This window comes from Artibeus jamaicensis, unplaced genomic scaffold (genome assembly GCF_021234435.1).
Source record: "Artibeus jamaicensis isolate MK-2021 breed Jamaican fruit bat unplaced genomic scaffold, CSHL_Jam_final contig_867, whole genome shotgun sequence".
NCBI classification, from domain to species: domain Eukaryota; kingdom Metazoa; phylum Chordata; class Mammalia; order Chiroptera; family Phyllostomidae; genus Artibeus; species Artibeus jamaicensis.
This window is the reverse complement of record NW_026521995.1, coordinates 4,188,956-4,209,090: the sequence shown is the minus strand read 5'-3', so window position 1 is coordinate 4,209,090 and position 20,135 is coordinate 4,188,956. Positions and strand designations below refer to the sequence as shown.

The 20,135-nt window shown below is 41.8% G+C and overlaps 1 protein-coding gene across 2 annotated transcripts in view; it reads left to right on the top strand.

The window, feature by feature from the left end:
• The first annotated feature begins 5,703 nt into the window (after positions 1-5,703).
• PIP4K2A (phosphatidylinositol-5-phosphate 4-kinase type 2 alpha) overlaps positions 5,704-20,135 on the top strand; it is a 159,721-nt gene continuing 145,289 nt past the window's right edge. The window contains exon 1 of one of the 2 annotated variants that reach the window (XM_037165501.2): positions 5,704-6,114. In XM_037165501.2, the coding sequence (XP_037021396.1) occupies positions 5,971-6,114 (144 nt within the window). In that variant the 5' untranslated portion in view covers positions 5,704-5,970. The remainder of the gene's footprint in view (positions 6,115-20,135) is intronic. The other variant, XM_037165499.2, reaches the window with a different exon arrangement.

Sequence of the window (20,135 nt, the reverse complement as noted above, 5' to 3'; positions counted from 1 at the left end):
GTATTATGTTATCTGTTTTGGACACTTAATAAAATATTTATTAATATTCCTTTTGCAGTTTTCTTTTGCAGTCAGTTTGTGTCTGATCTCAATTTTTTTCTTAAAAACAAAAAAAACAAAATTGGAAAAGTCATAGGCCCTAAGCATTGGGGAAATGTCTACTTGATAAATTAACACAACCCCTATTTTCTTTTTTAAAAAATCCTCACTTGAAAATATGTTTCCTGATCTTAGGGAGGAAGAAAGAGAGAGAGGAGAACAACAATGATGTGAAAGAGAAACACAGATCAGTTGCCTCTCATACGCACCCAAACTGGGGATTGAACCCACAGTCTTTTGGTACATGGGACGATGCTCCAACCAACGGAGCCACCTGGCCAGGGCTACTCCTGTTTTCTTTATATTTGTAGCCTTCCTTTTACTTAAGGACTATGTGAACTTGAGGAGCTGCTAACTTAGTTCAACAGTAAATTTAATGAATAGCAACTTAAAAGGCTGGTCTTTTACAGAAACCGTGTTAGTGTGTTAAGAGCCATTACTGTGTCATTTAATCAGGAAAAATGGTTACATTTAAAAATTATTATAAACATAATAATACAGAAATATATTTTAAAAATCATCTATAATCCAAACTGCATCCCTGATATATCACTATTAACAGTATGATGTAATTTCCTTTAGTCTTTTACATGTTTATATACATATATACTTTATATAAAACTATACCTGTATATAATTTTGTAGCTTACTTCTTTCATTTATATTAATATCATGATTATTTTGCTGTTGTGGTTTTGTGAAAATGCCATTTTTATTGATCACAGTATAGTCTGCCATATGAATCTACTATTATTCATTTCATTGGTCTCCCAATGTTGGAAATATCCATTTCTATTATGAAGGCATGTATAATAAAGATATAATGATATTGGAGAATGACTTCTATCCCTCACACAGCTTCCTGTCTTCCAAGGGGGCTGCTAAATCCCTCACTCTCTATTTGGGGAGGGGGCAGAAGAGAGGCAGGCTGGGACATGGTCACCCTATGTGTGAGCTTCTTTATACCCAATCTTCTCCTAGCTCAATCTCCCCAAGTCAGGGCAACAAAATAGCTGCCAACTAAGTGGTAGATTCTTGGAATTGCTACCACTGTCCTGGAGGTCCCAGCCATGTGCAGAAGCCAGAACAATTATCAATATTTCAGTTGAGTGGACAACCCCAGCCAGCTGGTGCCAAACCACAGCCGGTCTAGAAGAGGTTTGGGCAGCACAGACCCTCAGAACTCAGATGACAAGCTGTGCTCCATCATGTCTCCAAATTCCCTTCTCCCCCCAAAACTAACTCACATGTCACAGCTGAATTCTTGGATCCCATTTATTCCATTTTGGCTGGGTTTGACTGTATATGCACTTTAATAATGGTCTTCTAAAATAATTGCACTTCGAGGCAAGGCTCTGGAAACACTAGAGAAGATTGAATGTCTCACATCTTGCTCTGATCTCCTCACAGAGCAATGAAAAGCATAAAAGCTTCCAAAGAGCACTACGGAAATTACTGAATTCCTCTTCACAAGGAAGAATTCTAATAGGAATTATTCAATTGAAGAAATATTTTTTTATAAAAATGGCAATAAAAAAAGCAGAGCCTCCACCCTATTTCAACCTCCATTTCTGGTACTGCATACATTAGTCAACATAAATAAAGTTGATTAAATTAAAAGAAAATTTTTCAAAAAGTGACCACAGACAGAAACAAATCAGTACTGAGAGGCTTTCAATCTTGCCAACATTTCCTTCCTTCTTCCTAGTGAACTTGGCTGCTGGAGCAATTCTTGCGGCTCTCGGCACCTGGATAAACAGCCCAACAGGCCAGATGAAAAGGACTGGGAGCAGCATTCTCATTGACTGGCATGACTGCTTGCCCATCCTGAAATGGAACTTCCTTGCTTCTCTTCCTCTAGCCATGCCTCTCATCAAGACCCTTGTTGAACGCTGGTGGTTTGGGTGCTTCAACTCTTGACAACATAAGCAGCCTGAATTAGGCACTGAACTAAGGACATATGCATTGTGTTATTATCACACAAAATTTTAAAAAATCAGTGATCAAACTGCTAGTTTGCTAAATTCACGTTGTATTTAACCCTCATTGAAATATTAAGTCTAACCTAACCTGCTTTCCCAATATAGTATTTTTTAAAGATTTTAAATTTATTTTTAGAGGGGAAGAGAGGGAAAGAAACATCAGTGTGTGGTGCCCTCTCATGAACCCCGCACTGGGGACATAGCCCACAATCCAGGCATGTGCCCTGAGTGGGAATCAAACCAGTGACCCTTTGGTTCACAGGTCAGCACTCAGTCCGCTGAGCCACACCAGCCAGGGCTCAATATAGTATTTTTTAATGGGACCTTGAACAAACTTCCTGAGTGTGTAACTTTTATTTGCAACTTTGTTATAAGAGAGGAAAATTCTTTTATTCACAAAACTTTGTTATAGATGCCATGGGAAGGGGTTATGACAGGCTCATCACGGCAGAGAGTAAGTACAAAATGGATCTACCTTCAAAGGATTTGTCTCCCAACAAGCCAGGAAATCACTTAAATTTCTCAAATCTCAATTGTCTTATGTATATAATTTGAAAACTGGATTAGGTACTTTCTGAGATCATTTTTGTGACTCTAAAACTCCTGCATCACACACACACACCCTCTGCAAAATACAAAGTTAATGTGAAATGTCATTGGCAAAAGCATTTAATGACCCATTCATGAATGGTGTTATAATTAATGCCATCCACAGCAGGTTAAACAAAAATTCTGTGCTTAAAAATACTATTGGTTGGCCCAAAAGTTCATTTTTTTCGTATGATGGCTCTAGTAGTACTTAGCTGTCTTTAACTTTATTTGAAATAATTTTGTTAGAGTGTATTGTGACAGCTATCATATAAGTGTGCACTTAAAAAAACTTACCCAAAATTGGTGATAATTTTTATGCAGCCATTTTAATATTGAAATGGAATAAGATATGCCACATTTGCAGTGTATTATGCTTTATTACTTCATGAAAAATAAAAACACAACTGAAAAAAATAAAAAAGATTTTTGCAGTGTATGGAGAAGGTGCTGTGATTGATCAAATGTGTTAAAAGTGGTTCGTGAAGTTTCTTGGTACTACTGATATTTTAGCCAATAATTTCTTGCTATGGGGCTGTCTTATGCATTGGGAGATGTTTAGCAGTAGCCTTGGCCTCTACCCACTAAAAGTCAACAACGGGAGATAGCCAACATACTTAAAATATCCAAACCATTATACTGGTAAAAATGAAAAATGCGTCTCTTATTTTATGGAAAAAATATAATGGACTTTTTGGCCAACCTAATAGATTATATTCTTGAAAGTTGCTAAGAGAATAAGTCTCAAATGTTCTTATCACACAGGAACACACACACAAATGGGACTTATATGATGGAGCTATTAACTAACCTCACTGTGGTAGTCATTTCACAATAGAGATTACATCAGACAGTCAAATTGTACATCTTAAATTTACCCAATGTTATGTCAATTATACCTCAATATAGCTGGAAAAAATTTCTGTTCTACAAGTATCCTCATCTGAAAATATCTCATGGATTTTCATCTTCATGCCTATGCCACTATCTACTCCTAACAGGGGTGATGCCTTGTGCACCCATCCATAGCTTGCTGCCCTCCTAAGTAAGGCCTCATCTGACAGTGCCCACAGGTATCCAATGCTTTGTCATCACTAAATGCAGGTTTTCGGCATTCACAATAAGCCCATTGTCTTGCATTATTAATATACAATTAAGTGCAATAGAGCTATTGTGGAATAAATAAAATGCTATTGAAACACTGAAGTGAATGGATTAATTTCAAATTGGAGGACTGTGAAAGAGTCATGGAAGGGGTAATATTTGTGCACAATTGTTTTCAAGGGCAGGGCCTGGTAAAGGGGTTCATGTGGCGCGATGATGAAAGGAATAATCAATGGTGATTTGAAGCTCTCAAGCCTGGCCAATGAAAATTTGTTAAACAAATGAACTTCTGGCTGAGACCTGAGAGATATGAATGCCAATTCCAGTATAATGGAAAAATAAAGTAACATGTGGGATAGAGGAGGATTTTGAACTTGATTTTAGGCACTTTTAAAAGGTGCTTGTGAACAATTCATATACAGATGTTCAACCAGGCACTTCTCAGGGGAGAGTGTATGGGTTACCTGCAAGTACTCTACATTGTATCTTGTTTGTATATATTGCTGTATGATTTATGAAAGGCTTTTCCTAGTTATTGCCTGCGGATGATTTTGTTTCTAACAAACGTCCTATAAAATAGGTAAAGCAGGATTTCAATGACCAGGGCCAGACTGTTAACACACACACAAAACCTTGAGGCTCAAAGAGTTTAACTGATTTGCTCAAATATGTGGAAGAATTGTGCAACTTTATGTTCTCACTGCAAATTTAGGTTTGCTTTTTAAATATTTATTTATTTATTTATTTATTTATTTATTTATTTATTACCACTAAGATGGTGATGGTTGAAGCAGGGGGAGTAGACATCATTTTGGACAATAGAACGAAAAGGGAAGGAGAGTATTTGGGGGCAACCCTTATGTCTTAAGAGCAAAGCACAAAGAGGAGCAAATGAAGGTGACCCCATGACCTGTGGCCTCCCCATGCCCATGAGGCTAAGATCCTTAAGGGATAAGGGTCTGTCATCCCTTGTCTCCCTGACACAACTAAGCAGATTACCAAGCACACAGTAGGTCTTCCCTATTGTATTTGGGTGGAGTAATAATATTCGCCCAGTGGGTTGAGCCAAGGTAAATACATAGAATAGGATGACTTATTTTGAATGGTAGCTTTCCGCAGATGGGCCAGGTATTAAGCATTAAGAAGGGCTAAATATAGGCGTATGCGGATGAAGACAATGGACAGATTTCTGTGGAAGAAGGTGCGTGGATAGAAAAAAAAAGGAAGGCTGTAAAGAACACGGTGCGGGATTCGAAACAGAAGGAGCAGGTTAGGTCACGATTTTCTTGGCCAAACCAAAGAACACAGGCTCCTGTCCAGGGTAGAGGGTGGTGGTGGGAATGACAGCTCGGACTGTTAGGTGTAAGTCTACCTTCCGCTTGACTTGGAGAGTGTGGAAAAGCCCAGGTCCGGGGTCCAAAAGGTTAAAGAAACAAAGGGATTAATAAATTCATTTCAGGGCCACTTGGGAACGTGGCCGAGGATGTACCCTGGTCCTTTCCTCGGCGCCAGGGAAGCCCTGGTCTGCCAGCAGCACTTCGAGTCTCATTCGCTCTCCCGACTCGCGGCAACCAGCCTGAGGCGCTTCCCCGAGCCTCCTTCCTTCTCCTGAACTCCGCCTCCGCGGGCTCCTCTGTTCCGATGCCCCCATTCTCCCGGTCTTTCCCTTTCGTCCAGAGGGATCAGAAGAGGATGCCTCGCGGGAGTCTTCCCTCTCCCCGCGCCGCAGGTCTACGCCGCGGCCTCCTGGACAAGCCAGAAGCTGCTGCCCGGACCTCGGCCGAGCTAGGGCGCCCGCCTGGCCGGAGCGGAGGGGAACCGGAGCGCCAGGGTTCGGCTTAGCGGTCCCGCGCCCCGCGCCCCGCCCGGCGGCGCCGCCGCTGCAGCCCGCCCGCCCCCTGCGTCATGACGCCGGCGCCCAACGCGGAAGCCGCTCGCGGCGCGCCGGGTCCCGCGGCGGGCTGAGCGCCTATCCGCGGCGGGCGCCGTACACCAGCCGGGGTGCGAGCTGAGCTTATCCTCCCTCCCAAGCCGGACAGAGCGGGCGGAGCGGGGCCGAGGGCGGCGGCGGGCGGAGCGGGGCGCGGCGCGCCGGGGCCGCTGCCGGTGGGATGCGGCTGCCTCCCCGGGCTGGCGAGTAGAGAGGGCGGGTCCCCGGCCTCGGAGCGCGACAGTGGAGGGGACAGAGGCGGCAGCCATGGCGACCCCCGGCAACCTGGGGTCCTCCGTGCTGGCGAGCAAGACCAAGACTAAAAAGAAGCACTTCGTAGCGCAGAAAGTGAAGCTCTTTCGGGCCAGCGATCCGCTGCTCAGCGTCCTGATGTGGGGGGTAAACCACTCGGTAAGAGCTCGGGCTGCGGCTGCAGTCTCTCTCCTCCTCCTCTTCCTCCTCGTTCTCTCCCCTCCTCCTCCTGCTGCAGCTGCTGCTGGGCTGGGAGCCCGAGCTGGGCCCTAGCCCTCCGGCTGCTCGCCCTCCCGGGCTGCCCTCCTGCCGTGGCGCCTCTGCCCCATCCTCGGGCGCGCGCTTGCTCCACCCGGCCGCTCAGATGCCACTGGGACCCCCTTCGGACCTAGGTCCGGATGCAGCACGAGGGATCCATCTGCATTTGAGTTCTGGGGACGATACCAGTGTCGCCCCCGGTCCGTCTGCCCGACGGTCTGCCCCCGCAGCCCAGGAACCGGGAAGTTTGTGCGGGCTCGGCTCGCCGGGGCTGTCAGCCTCGCTGGGGGCTGCTGGGGTCTGTGTCCCGGCGATGTCCCCTTCTGCTGGGCGCGGCGCGGCGGGGGCGGTCTGATCCTCCGAGGGGCCGGCACGTATACCTGTCCCAGGTAGGAGCACCCGGAGCCTGCCCGCGGGGTAACGGGAATGAGAATACTGGAGATCGAGACAGCAGCTTTAGTGCTTAGATTCTTTCTTTCTCGGGTATGATTGGAGACTAGGACCATTTTTGACTACTCCACCAAAACAAACAAACACCCGCCAGTGTAAATATCGCTATGGGGTTTAGCATCTCCTCTGCCCCTCTTCTGCATCGCCCTGCTGCTGTGCGGGCTTAAGAGCCGCTTTGCGGGGAGGCTTCCTCCGCACACCTCCCCCCCCTCCTTGGGAACCAGGCCCCTGTCACCGACTGCAGAAGGGCGGCCAGGGGATGACCGCGGGAGGGGTCTCGGCGGGCACGATGGAAGGCGGTCTAGGGTCGACTGCACGCGTTGGGGGTTTCTGTAAAAGGCTAGAGGGGAACGCTTGGAAAGGCTAGCTTAACGGGCAGCCAGAGGTGGCGGGAGATGCGCCGCTGCGGGCTCTGCGGACTGCGGTTTGAGGGTTTGAAATAGCCTCTTGCTGATCGCAACTGCGAGAAACTCCGGCAGTTTTAATCTCCTTAGGATCAGGAAACCTGATAGGAACTGTTGGCTGAGCCATGAAAGTTTAAATGAGCCTGTGAATTTTCACCATGACCTTACCCACTGCGGTTTAGCATCTGGGGGAAAATTGTAAGCTTGCTTTCCCTACGTCTGAACGTTTTATTTCTATGGATGTCTGTGTGCCCTTTTCAGCACAATAGAAATGACAGAAAAGCACGTTTTTGTTTTTGTTTTTAAAGAACAGTCTGAATTTAATGAAGTTGTTTAAAATTGCTCAAAAGCATCGTATTTGTATTTTTCTTTTCCAAGCTTGGGAAAGGTGAAACAGTATCAGTATTGATTGTGTTTTTAATAAGACTGAGAAATGATTATTTCTGTCAGCCTAATGCCTGATCCATTGAAGTTCATTTTAACTTCCTGACTTTTTTTTAGCAATTAGAAATGTAAGCTTTTATTTACAACAGCATACATTACTTCACCAAGATGCTTAAGTTTTGTTACAGAAAATAAAATGAATTTTTCCTGTGTCTGCAATTTTGAGTTGTCTATTTCTTTTAACTTTTAAAAAATTACTTCTGTTGTTAGTTTCTTTTCTAAAATTAATGTTGTTAGTTTCTATTTAAGGGTGCTTTTATCATTCAGAGTTCTGATGTTTTGTTCACGAGAGTGCTGTGGTTGAGCGTTTAATCTGGTGAAGTAGTGGCAAGAATATGCTGCTAAAACAGAGTGTGACCTCTGGGCATTAGTGTGAATTCCAGTTGACTTTAGAAAATCATGTAATTGTGCATGTTTTACTATAACCACTTATGTTGCTACTTTGTATCTATGAATTGCTACATTTGTTTTAGGTTTTTTTTCTCATTAGAAATACTTTGAAACTACTTAAGGTTTATAAAAGTAATGTTCATGTTATTTTATTTTTTGCTTTCAAGAAAAGTTAGCAGTTCTAAGTTTAGTCATCCAGAGGAGGCGAGTTTCCACAGTGCATAATATAACCATGTTTTTCATTCAGCACGTAGTAGGCACAAAAAAGTGGCAGCCACTGTGCAAAGATTGCTAAAAATGCCCCTCATATTTTTGAGGGCTCTTGAGTTGACATAAGGAAACTCTATTTCACAGCCTTCTTTTTCAGAATATCTGTTTTCTTTATTATTTTTGAACAAAAGAAAGAAAATGTATATAAAGATGAAATCTAAGTACTTAGATGCCAAGTGTTGCTGGTTGATTTCAGTTTAGGTGACAAAATCTAATATTAGATCAGTGTTTTTATATGACCTTGTATGCACCAAAGTTGATGTTATAATGTAAGAATAAATAGGTCAGCATTATTGGGAAGGAGCAAGCATAGTGTTGTATGTGAATGGGGGCACTTGAGAAAGCAGAGCAGAGAAGGAACAGATCATTCAGATTAAGAATAGTTTCCTACATTTCTAATTCGATGAGAATTAATAGGAAGTTATTTGTCAGGAATATAGCAATTTTAGGTTTTTAAAATTCATTTGGATTTGTCTTAAGGACAGTTAGAAATAACCATAGTTTGGGAACATTAAAGGGGAACCATGTATGTATTTTATCATTTGGGCATCTTCTGTAGGGATTGGAAACCTTCTGCATACAATGGAAAATGTTCATTGGATCTGTGTACTAATTCTTTCTGTAACTCTGTTGACCTTGAGCATGTTAACAAATTTTTGCACCAATGTTTTTGTCTATGAAGTAAGGTGTTTGGACTAGATAATTTTCAAGTTTTTTTCTAACTTAAAGATTCAACTGTTTTTAGAGTCTACTAGGTTCATAGCATTATACAGGGATGCACAGACTAGGAATAGTAATAGTATGTAACACAGGAGTCATTACTATTATTACCTTGCCAATGCAGCAGCATCCAGAGAATTTTCAAGGCCATGACTAGAGGGAAGGAAATCGGTGGTGACAGTGAGAGATGTGTGAACTAAAAGTCTGTTGGATTGATTGTAGTTGGAATGCATTGCATTCTATTAAGTCAAAGTCTATTTCATTGAAATATAAGAACTGCAACTAAGGTAGGAATTTTCAAATCCACTGTGGCTATAATTCTCAATCAGAATAATACTGACTTTGTGTGATTAATTTGATATGTTACTGCTTTCTAACTTAAAATATCCATCAGTGAATGGATGACTGCCAATTTTTAAGTATTTTGAGCAGAGAATATAGTTGAATACATAAAGAAAAAGATGATTTAAGAAGGCAATTTTACCTTGTTCCATTTGGAATTAAACTAAAAATGATCAGGCAGTTAGCTTCTTAAAATTATATTTTAATAGTATGTGGAGCATGCAGCATGGTCTGAGCCAAGACTTGTTTTAAACAGATTCTAAAAGATTTTTATACAGAGTAAAATGTGAGCTTTTTAGAAATTATTTGAAAATCTATTTAAATATGTGGAGGAGGTATCTGTATAGAAAAATGTGAAGGACATAAAACTTGTTTAAAACAAATATAGTATTTAGAAGTGGCCATTATTTAATTAGAGTCTTTTGGTTGTAAGCCATAGAAACACAGATGGGTTTAGGCAAAAATTTAAAATACACAGGGTTTTGGAGGCTTATCGCTGAGAAGGTTGGGGCAGTAACCAAACCAGGAGAATGGGATTGGGTCTGGGCTTCTGAAACAATGGGAACCAGGTGACTGAGTGCTGTTGGCACTTTTCTGCCCTTTTTGGTTTATTCTTTCTCACAGTTGACAGGTTTCCTCCACAGGGAACTAATGGTTCCCAAATTTCACATTCTGTACTTTCTGCCACCCAAAGGGACTTTCTGTCTCTGATCCAGTTATAAAAATCCGTGGAGGGATTCTGATTGGGTTGGCTTGGTGATTTGCAGCATCGAGCGAGCAGTTATAAAAAGGAGGCAGCACCTGTCTGTTGGAGTTGGGAAGAACAGCTCTCAAAAGGGAGAGCGCCTCTAGGCAGTACCAGGTCGGTGCCTGTCCTCATAATAGGGCTGGGCTGTTTATCTTGGTGTCGTGTGGCACATTTTCTGTTTTGATGAATATGTCATTTTCTGGGTAGAGTATTCATAGCTTTTGTTTTATTCTCAATAAAGTCTGAAACTCAGGATAGGTAAATACTATATTGGAAAAACAGTGATGTCTTTTAGGTTTGTGGGTCTATATTTGTGCACTGGAAAAAAAGATAAAACCAGATTTTTAAATGATACATATATGACTATGAAATAATTAACTGAGTAGAGTATAATAAAGCAATTAAAATCATAATCAGATAAAACTCATTGACTGAATGGAACCCAACTAATCATTCATTCAAGGAACCCAGTCTCACCTTATTTTTTTCTTGCCTTTTTAGAAGACTGAAGAATGCCAAGCAGATATACACAAAGTTTATTATGAAGGAAGTAGTTACATAACCCCTAAAATTTGGGGCTACAGCCTCAAAGCAATACACTTCTTCTTCATTTTTCTCAAACACCTTGGAGTGAACTTGAGTATTGAGAATGATGCACACGCCTCCTGCCTCACGTTTGCTGCTATGCCTTCTGAAAGGTTTTCAGCAAGAATTTGAGTAAACAAACAAAATCTACCTTAAATTTATTAGAAAATGCGGTGAGCCAGAGTAATTAATTCTATCAACACACCCTTTGAAATAGAAGTTTTGGAATTGAGAGGAATTGGTGCATTATGGCAAAACGGTTTGTGGTTGGGCAGATTAGGTTCAAGTCCTACCTTCATCATTTATGGTCTCTTTGGGCAGATAGATGAGCCCCACCTGAGCCCCAAAGCACTCATTCTTAAAAGTGGAGATGAAGGTGATGATTGCCTCACAGGATTATTTTGAGTGTTAAGTAAGATTATATATTTAAAGCCTCACATTGTATTAGCACACAATAAGGATTCTGTAATTAATACTTAGTAGCGGTCAACCTCAGATGCAATTTGGCTGCTAACATACTGATAAGCACTAGACAAGTGTTTCTCAGAATTTAATGTGTGTATTTGTCACGTGGGGACATTTTAAAAATGTAGATTCTGGCTCAGGTCTGGGATAAAGCCTGAGATAAATACAGATGTTTATCATGTTCGTAGGTGATGTTGGTGCTGCTGGTTCCTGGGGTATATTTTAAGTAGCAAGACAGAAGGAATAATGTTTAAAATAAGGAGAAATGTTCAGGCTTTGTCCCCTGACTGCATGTGGTGAATCTTTGGAAGAAAGGTGACCTCATAATAGAGTTAACAAAAGTTAGGAGAAAGAGTTGTATGTTGAAAAAAGGATGATCTTTTTTTTTAATTTAAGAAAAGTTGAATTGCAGGTGATGGTGAGTGGGTGTTGTGACAGTGCCCACCTGTGAGGTGTTGGAAGGTGGGGTTAGAACTCAGGAGCAAGGTTAGGGTCGGGGTGGAGAATGGAGAGTTGCCCGTGCAGGGTTGGTGAGACACGGGGTAAGCAGATCTCTGAGGGAAGAAGTTGGAAAACGGGGACACCTGTTTTGAGGGAAGGAATGAGGAAGGAGGAACAAAAAGCAAGAGAAAACTCAGCTAGGGGGCCCACAGGATTGGATGCTGTAGAGATCATGATGTTCATGGGTATACTTTTGGGCCCAGTGGTTTATTTTCTGTGTGTGTGTAAGCTTAAAGATCTAAGGAGTGAATGAGTGCAAGCAAGTGGTAGTCTCTCTTTTTAGAAGGTTGAAAGTGGAAGGAAGGTGAAAGATGACATTTTATTTAGCAATACCTAGGTATTTGCCTTGACTCCATTTCTTTCTTCCCATTGTCACTTTGCCAATCCTAACCAGATTTATTTCCTCCTTTTTGTTAAAAATACCTAATTTCTCTGTCTTTTATGTACATTTCCTTTTTTTGCCTGGGACCCGTATGACAGTATGCTGAAGGCCACAGACCCCTTCATAAATAATGCTTTTGAATGAATAAATAAAAGTAGTACATAGGATATATACTACCTACCAAGTTCATGGATCTCCTGTGCTCTATCCATGGACCACTTAGAGGTTTGGGGGGGGAACCCAGTTAAGAACCATTGCAAAAATAAGGAGGAGTGCTATGGGGTGGGAAATGGGGGAAAGCACACAGTAGGGAGGAATGGTACTACATAGTAGGAAGTGGTGTAAATTGAATTAATTACCTGCTGGGATTATCGTGCTCTTAGGTGGTGTGATTCAAACCTGAACCCTTAACCATTGAGCTGTGCTGCCTGGGCATGCCTGTGAATTATGCTTTTTTCTCTCTCTTGTTTTTGAAATCTTCCCTTAGTCTCAAAAGCTTTGACAGACAGGGTATAGTAGCCCCCCTTTTCTCCACAGGGGATACATTCCAAGACTCCTAGGAGATACCTGAAACCATGGATAGTACTAAGACCAGTAGGTCCCATATATTTTATAAATTCGTCACAGTAAGAGAGAAACAACAGTGACTAATAATAAAAGAGGACAATTATAAAAATACACTGCAATAAAAGTTATGTGAATGTGGTCTCTCTCTCTCTCTGTGTCTGTCTCTCCCCCTGCTCCCCACTCCCACAAATGATAAATGAGATGGCTGCTAAGTGACCGCCTGGGGTAAGAGGATATGCTAGTCGCAGGGATGGTTCACATCGTGGGTGGGATGGAGCAGGAAAGTGAGGGACCTTATCACGTTACTCAGAAGAGCATGCGATTTAGAACTTATGAGTTCTTTATTTCTGGAGTTTTCCCATTTAATACTTTTGGACCACTGCTGACCACAGGTACAGAAACTATGGAAAGTAAAACCATGGCTAGGGGGTGACTGTTGTATTAGCTATGAAGAAAACTGAAAACACTTTTTCCTGCAGAGAAAGAAAATTATTGCTATGTTCGAAGTATGTTGGAAGAGTATACATACATACACACACACACATATAAAATGAAAAGTGTCGTAGAGAGTTTTAAAACAGTAACCTACGTAAAGATAAGGCTTTACATTTTAAGTAAGTTTCTGTGGTTTTTTACTTCTCTATAATGGTTAAGAGCTCTGGTGCCATACTGGCTGGCTGGCTGTGTGACCTTGGGCAGGTCATTTGGCTTCTCTTTCTCAATTCCTTTTTTTAATAAAAAGATAATAAAAATACCTATTATATAAGTCTGATATGTGGATTAAATAAGTCGATACTTGTGAAGTATGTAAAGAGTTGTTGGCAAATGCTAAGTTCTTAGTAAACATTAGCTGTCACTATTTTTAAAAAAATATTTTCAGTGGTAAAACGTGTTAAATTAATCGTTGCATTATTCTGGTTCACAGCCATAAAGTCACCGTCGCACTTGGCATGCTTGTGCATCTTTGACTTATGTATTGATCATTTTATAATTATCTTCATGCCCTTGCTTTACTTTCTACATCTGTTTTGTTAAAATGTTCTTGTATTTTTAATGCTTCCACTAGTGATCAGATTGTTTGAAGTGTTTAGACTCAGTTAATTTAATTCAGATTCATTAGTTACAAATTATGCCTGCTATTGATTTGATATTTTACTTTTTTTTTCAATGCAAGAGATACTGTGCAAAATGCTTGGGATGCAAAATGAATATATTATGGGCACTGCCCTTAAGTTGCTTGTAAGTGCAGGAGAAACATATCTGTACAGGATGGTGCAAAAGTCGGTTTACAGCCCTTACTGGTGTGGCTCAGCTGGTTCGGTGTCCTTCAAAGTGAAAGGTCACTGGTTCGATTCCCAACTATCACATCTATGTTTCTCTCCCTCTCTTCCTCCCTTCCCCTCTCTCTAAAAAAAAGTAAATAAAAGTTTTATTTTAAAAAGGAAGTTTACAGTTTGTGTGAAGTATAGTACAATAATTAATAAGTAATAATATAGGAACAAACTGTTCTGTATATTTACAACTGTAAACCTATTTTTGCCCCACCCTGTATAAATAACTAGAGTGTTAGGAATGGTTTGCTATTATTAAATAGGGTGGTCAGAGTATAAACCTCACGGAAAAGACGCTTGAGTAAGGGGATAATGGATATGCAGGGGTTGGACATGAGGCTATCTGGGGGAAGTGCATGTTAGGGAAAACGAACAGCTGGTGCAAAGATCTTGAGGCTGATGCTGGCTTCATATGTTTAGGAAACTGCGAGGAAGTCCGTGTGGTGGGGCAGAGTGCTAAGTGGGGAGAGTGGAAGGAGATGTGGGCAGGGACTGGATTATGATGACTTCTCTCAGGACTCTCGGAAAATGGTTCAGAAGGAGCCTTGAAATTGGAGTAGAATGTTCCAGTTGGAGAAGACAAGGAAGGCCTATATGGCCAAGGGGTCCACAGTAGCAAAAGTAAGCAGACTGAGTCGAAAATGGTTAAGTGGTCTGGTGGGGCCGTTCACCTATAGTATAATCTGCAAAATGGTGGCATCGACCATCATCAGGAGCCTGTTAGAAGTGCAGAATTCTGGCCTCTCTGCACATCTTCTGGAGCAAAGTGTTCGTTTTAACAAGACAGGTGATTTGTAAACACAGTCCAGTTTGAGAAGCACTGGCTTGAGTAAATCTTTGGTTCCAAACTCTGAGGTTCTTTGGAGCTTCCTTAGAGGCTGGGGGAGGGGGGGGAAGGGACTGAGCTGGGGGAAGAATGGAGCCCCTATCTCAGCTCATCCAGAGCTGCAGCTTTTGTTCTCCGCCCTCCTTCTCTTCCCCTTTCCCTTCCTTCTCCCCTTCCCCTTCCTCTTTCTCCTCTCCTGCTGTATTCCCTCCTCCTCCTCTTCCTCCTCTCCTCCTACTCTCTCTTGCCTCTTCCTCTTCTTTTCACTGAATACACGCTGTTATATAACACAAGGGCAAAAAGGTTGTGCAACCAAGAAGACGGAAAAACCACAGAGGTAAATTTTGAGGAATGTTAGGAGATGGTTGAAAATGTAGTGTGAGGCCAGATTTGAAAGGGCCCAGTAGCTGACATTGCCAGAGAAAACTTAACAACAGTTTTGACAAGGCCCACTTTAAAATTTACTCTAACTCTCAAGTGGTACTCAACCCAGTTTTCTTACTGTTCCTACTCAGCATATTCTCTGCTCTTTGAACCTCTTCCTTGCCTTTCCTTCTCCTTAAACTGCCCTCTAGCATTTTGCTGCTCTCTCCTCCTCACAGCTGCTCATCTTTCGAGCTTTAAAGACATTGACCATAGAAGCCGTGCACTTCTGGTCTTCTCACCTGACCTCATCTGCTGACTTTTGGACAGTTGAATCCATCAGCTTACAAACATGTTGGAGGGCTGCACTCTGGTTTGGGGCTTCTAGTCACACATGGTTATTTAAATTTCATTTAATTAAAATTAAATCTTAAGATTCAGTCTCAGCCCTGGCTGGTGTGGCTATTTGGTTGGAGCATCATCCCGAGGGTCATGGCCTTGATTCTGAGTCAGGGCACATGCCTAGGTTACAGTTTCAGTCCCCGGCCCAAGCATGTGCGGGAGGCAACCGATGGATGTTTCTCTCACATTGATTTTCTCTCTCTCCCACTTTCTTTCTCTCTGGGATCAATACATATGTTTAATAATAATAATAATAACAATAATAATAGATTCAGTCTCATGTCAAATGCTTAGGAGCCACATGTGGGTAATGCTTGTTGTATTGGGCAAATGGATGTTTCCATCTCTGCAGCACTTTGTGTTGGACACTGCTTGCTGATCTGGGATCTCCCATCTTAGAAGCAAAATAAACAGCCATAACCACAAAAACTTTCCTTTGACATCCCATCTCTCACTGTATCATTGTCTGCTCTGTTTTCTGTGTTCCTTTTTGTAGCAAACATTGAGAAGTTTTGTCTAAAGCTGTTGCCCCATGTTGTCTACAGTCGCTGTCCCCCCTTCACCTGACACTCTTCTCTGTGTGGTACTCCGATCTAGCTTTTGTCCCTACCCCCCACCCCACCACTGGGAGGAAACTGCTCTCGTCAGCATCACCAGCAACATGCATCTTCATGTTTTTAAATCCAGGGGTTCGCCCTGGATTGTCTTTTCTTATTTTCTTCTGCCTCCCCAGCCACCGTGTCTTAGGAACCTTATCAGGTTTCTCCTCTTTATCCAATTTCAGAATGTTTGAAGTCCCCGGATTCTGTCCAGGGGCTTCTTCTATAATGCATGTATTTTATCTGCCTGATCTTACTTAGTCTCATGGCTTTATGCCGATGATTGAGACATTTTTGTCTTCTTCAACTCTGACCTGCTGGGCTTCATATTCAGTCTCTTACCACATATATTCACCCGAATAGGCATCTCAGCTGTGTGTCCCAAACAGGGCTCTTGATTTCCTTTTCCTGCTCTACCCCACCCCTTGTCATGTCTAAAACCATTTTCTTCTCCAGCTCAGGAAGAGGTACCATCTCCTCAGGTGCTCAAGCCAGAAACCTAGGAACCAACCTTGATTCTTCCCTTTGCATCAGCGCTTTCATTTCCGAGTCCCAAATCTTCATGCTTCTCTCCTCCCATTTAAATTTTCTTCTTGTGGAGCACTGCAGTAGTTGCAGGTCTCCCCGTGTTCACCCATGCCCTGTTTCAGTCCAGTCCTGCACAACGCTGGCAGAATGATCTTTCTGAAATGTAAATAGCATGTCACTCCAGTGAAAACTTCTGAGGCTTCCCATTCTGTTGCCAATGAAACCCAAACTCTCGGCTATGGCTTGCAAGGCCTTACTGGCCTGGCCCATTTCCCTCTTTGCCCTTAGCCCTTCCTCCTCTCTTCATGACTTCTTCCTTCCGGCTGTACTCCTCTTTTTCTCGCCTTAGACAAGCCACAGCCAGCACAGCCACAGAGTTTCTGCCTTTGCTTTCTTCTCGGTCTGGAATGTTTTCCCTCCGATCTTTGAGTGGTGGCCCCTGCTTGTCATTTTAGTCTCTCAGCTCAAAGAGTTGCCTTTTACGGCCTTTCTGACCCCTCATCTAAAGTAGTCCCTTCACTCTCACGTTACTCTTATTTTCTCTGTGACACTTAATACTAGGAAACTGAATTGTTTACATATTTATTACTTATCTCCCCAGCTAGGATGTTGAGTTCCACAGCAGACAAGACAGTCTTATTTACTGCCTAATCCTTGCACCCAGAACCGAGCTTATATGTAATAGGTACCCATAAATATAGTTGAATGAATCAGTGGAGCAGGGATTCTGTGACCTATAAGCCATTAGTGCTCGCCTGGTAGACTATGAGCCCTTCCACAATCACTGAGAAATTTATTTTTGCTAAAATTGAGCAGAGTACTTAAGAGCAGTTTGCTGAGTAGGTCGATGCATTAGAGTGGGGGAGAACCTTCCTGCAAGTTGGCAATAAGAGGTGTGGGGTAACCATGAGTTGACGTCAGAGAAAGAGCTATGTTTACAGCAATATTCAAGACCTTTGCCTTGTGAAAACAGCAGAGAAGGGTCAGAGAGAAAACAGCTCATCATAGAAAGTCACACAGGGAATCATGTGAAGACTGTAAATGCACTTCTGAAGAGTCAGAGACATAGAAGAGTGTGGTACGGTGTTGTTGCTGACTTATGCCACAGTTAGGATCTTTTAGTGGCTTCAGTTATGCTTCTACAGATTCTAGTATTCAGAAGTTAAATTTCAGATATGTTTTGAGCCATGAATTATTTTATTATATTTTTTATTACCATTTAGACCCCTTATACACCATCCCCTGCCCCAGTAATCACCACACTGTTGTCCATGGCTGTGAGTCCTTTTTCCTTTTTTCTCAGTACATTGTAAGAACAGTGGTAATCCCAGTGTCTCAGATCTTTGTGGGTCTCTTTCTGCTGTGTTAATGTTTTTGCTGATTCTTATTCATGAGACCTTTTTTCCATACTTACTTGGTTATTTTTGGCTGAAAGCTGCTCATTTTCCTTGGACAATTATTTGGGGAGGATTCTTTTTGCTTTAGGGTGAAACTGTGTCCCTCTAGAGAGACTAGTTCATTGTTGCCAGGTGGCTAGGGCTCTTACAGCCCAAAGCCATTTTAAACTAAACTCACCACTTGAAATTTTTTGGACCTCCTGGTGATACAAATTTGAGTAGCAGTTGCCTGTGGCAGAATGGTTGATTTTTGGTTTGCCCTTACCCTGAAGGTGTGACCCTTATGGATCCTACCCTTGAGGGAAAAGGATTTTTTGTTAAAGGGCCCGTGGCATTTTCAGGGAAATGCTGAACTTTCTTTAGGTTCCATTTTATGCTTTCCATCTTTACAACAATTTTTACAGTTGTATTCGTTTCCATTATTTTGCACATATTACTATTGAAATCACTTCTTTTTGATCATTTACTTTAGACTTGGTTATTTAGGATTAGAATCATAGCTTTAAGTTGTGACACCCAAACACTCAGAGCTTACTGTTACTCGTAATTGTAATAAACATGCTCTGCTTTTGTTCTCTCACCCTGGACTTTGAGAAACGTATTCCATATTAATGAACCAGAGAATGGCCTCTGTGGCATGCCATACCACATAACCTATACAAAGGTGCCCATAGGAGGGGCAGGTGTGGGCTGGAATCATTATTGCCACCTGCACACAATGGCAAGGGCTGCATTAGCCAAAGACAGGATCTCTTTTTGTCATTTGCCTGCGCAGAGGAAGCTCATTTTAGGATGTGCACAGAGGTGCCTTGTGTACCAGCAGCTGTCCTGCTTTTCTTGGCTCATGCAAGAAATTTCTCCTGTCAGATTCCTAAGCACTGGTGTCCTTGAGAAAGCTTTCAGGTAGTGTTTAGGTTCGACAAAAGAAAAAAAAGCAGGGCTTATAATTTCTTACAAATTTGAATCTACTATAGAAAATGCATAATTTATATCATTTTTCTGCAACATGCATGTTTGTATAATGCAAATTAGCTTATGCAGATTGGTAAATAGGGAATGGTGGCATGTGATGTGGAAATTGGTCCAGATACAATGTTCCTTAAACATGTCACTGCTTCACACATCCAGGTAACAGCAACTGGATATAAAGTACACAACATTGCCAAAGGCAGCAGACCAGGTAGGACCACAGGACTGAGCACCGGGCTCACCCATCTTTGTTCTTCCTCTTGACTCAGGTGGCCAGGGACTTGGTCTCAGAAGTACTAATTTCATCGTTTCTCCAGTCTTTGTGTATTTTGTCCTAGTCTGTATAACCTGGGAGCTCAGTTATTTCTTGTAATCATTCCTCAGTCATTCCTTTCCATTGACTGATCTTCACAACCATATTTTTAAAGATAAAGCCCATTTTGTATTTATTAGGACCTCAATAATTTTGAAGACTGATACATGTGTTTTTACCATTTTCTTTAAGTGTTCCATAGGTTTTGAGAGGTCTACTTAAAATCTGTTTTTAGTGTATTCAGAACTTTGTTTATATATAATATTATAAATAGAAACATTTGTATTTATAATTTCTTTTGCATAACTATACGGAATCCTCTGACTCCCCCAAAACACACAATCACTGTCATTGTTTTGTTCCCAGGGATAACCAGGTATAAATGTGATAGAAGCCTTGCTGACTGAGTCATCTGTAGTCTTAAAAAATTGGACACACTGATCTAAACAAGCAGAAACTAATTTCCTCATGGGTCCTCTTGAATTCCCTTCATAACCCTCCTCCTACCTGACCATGTTGCCCTCCCGCTCTCTCACACTCCCAGGTGTTCAGTGTGTTCATGTATCTTTTCACAAGTCACCTCGGACTTCTTAAGTTTCCATGCTCCCAAATTACCTGTCTCGGTATGCTTGTAATCAGCTTTACCTTTTCAAAAATTTGCTTAATGGGCTTTCTTCTGTGCCCAGAAACCTGAGGAAAAAACCTTTTTTTAGCTGACTTCTCTCACATAGAACCTAACTTAGAATATGTTTACCATAAAAACAAACTTAAGAAACAGGCTTACAAATGCATGTTTGGAATACAACCTATCCATAAATTAGATCCTGCTTGCACATAGATGAAAAATTCAAATTCATTGGCATAGAAAGCATTGTTCAGAAAGAATGTTATTATTGCAGATCGAGCCCAAGTAGGAGGGCAGGAGC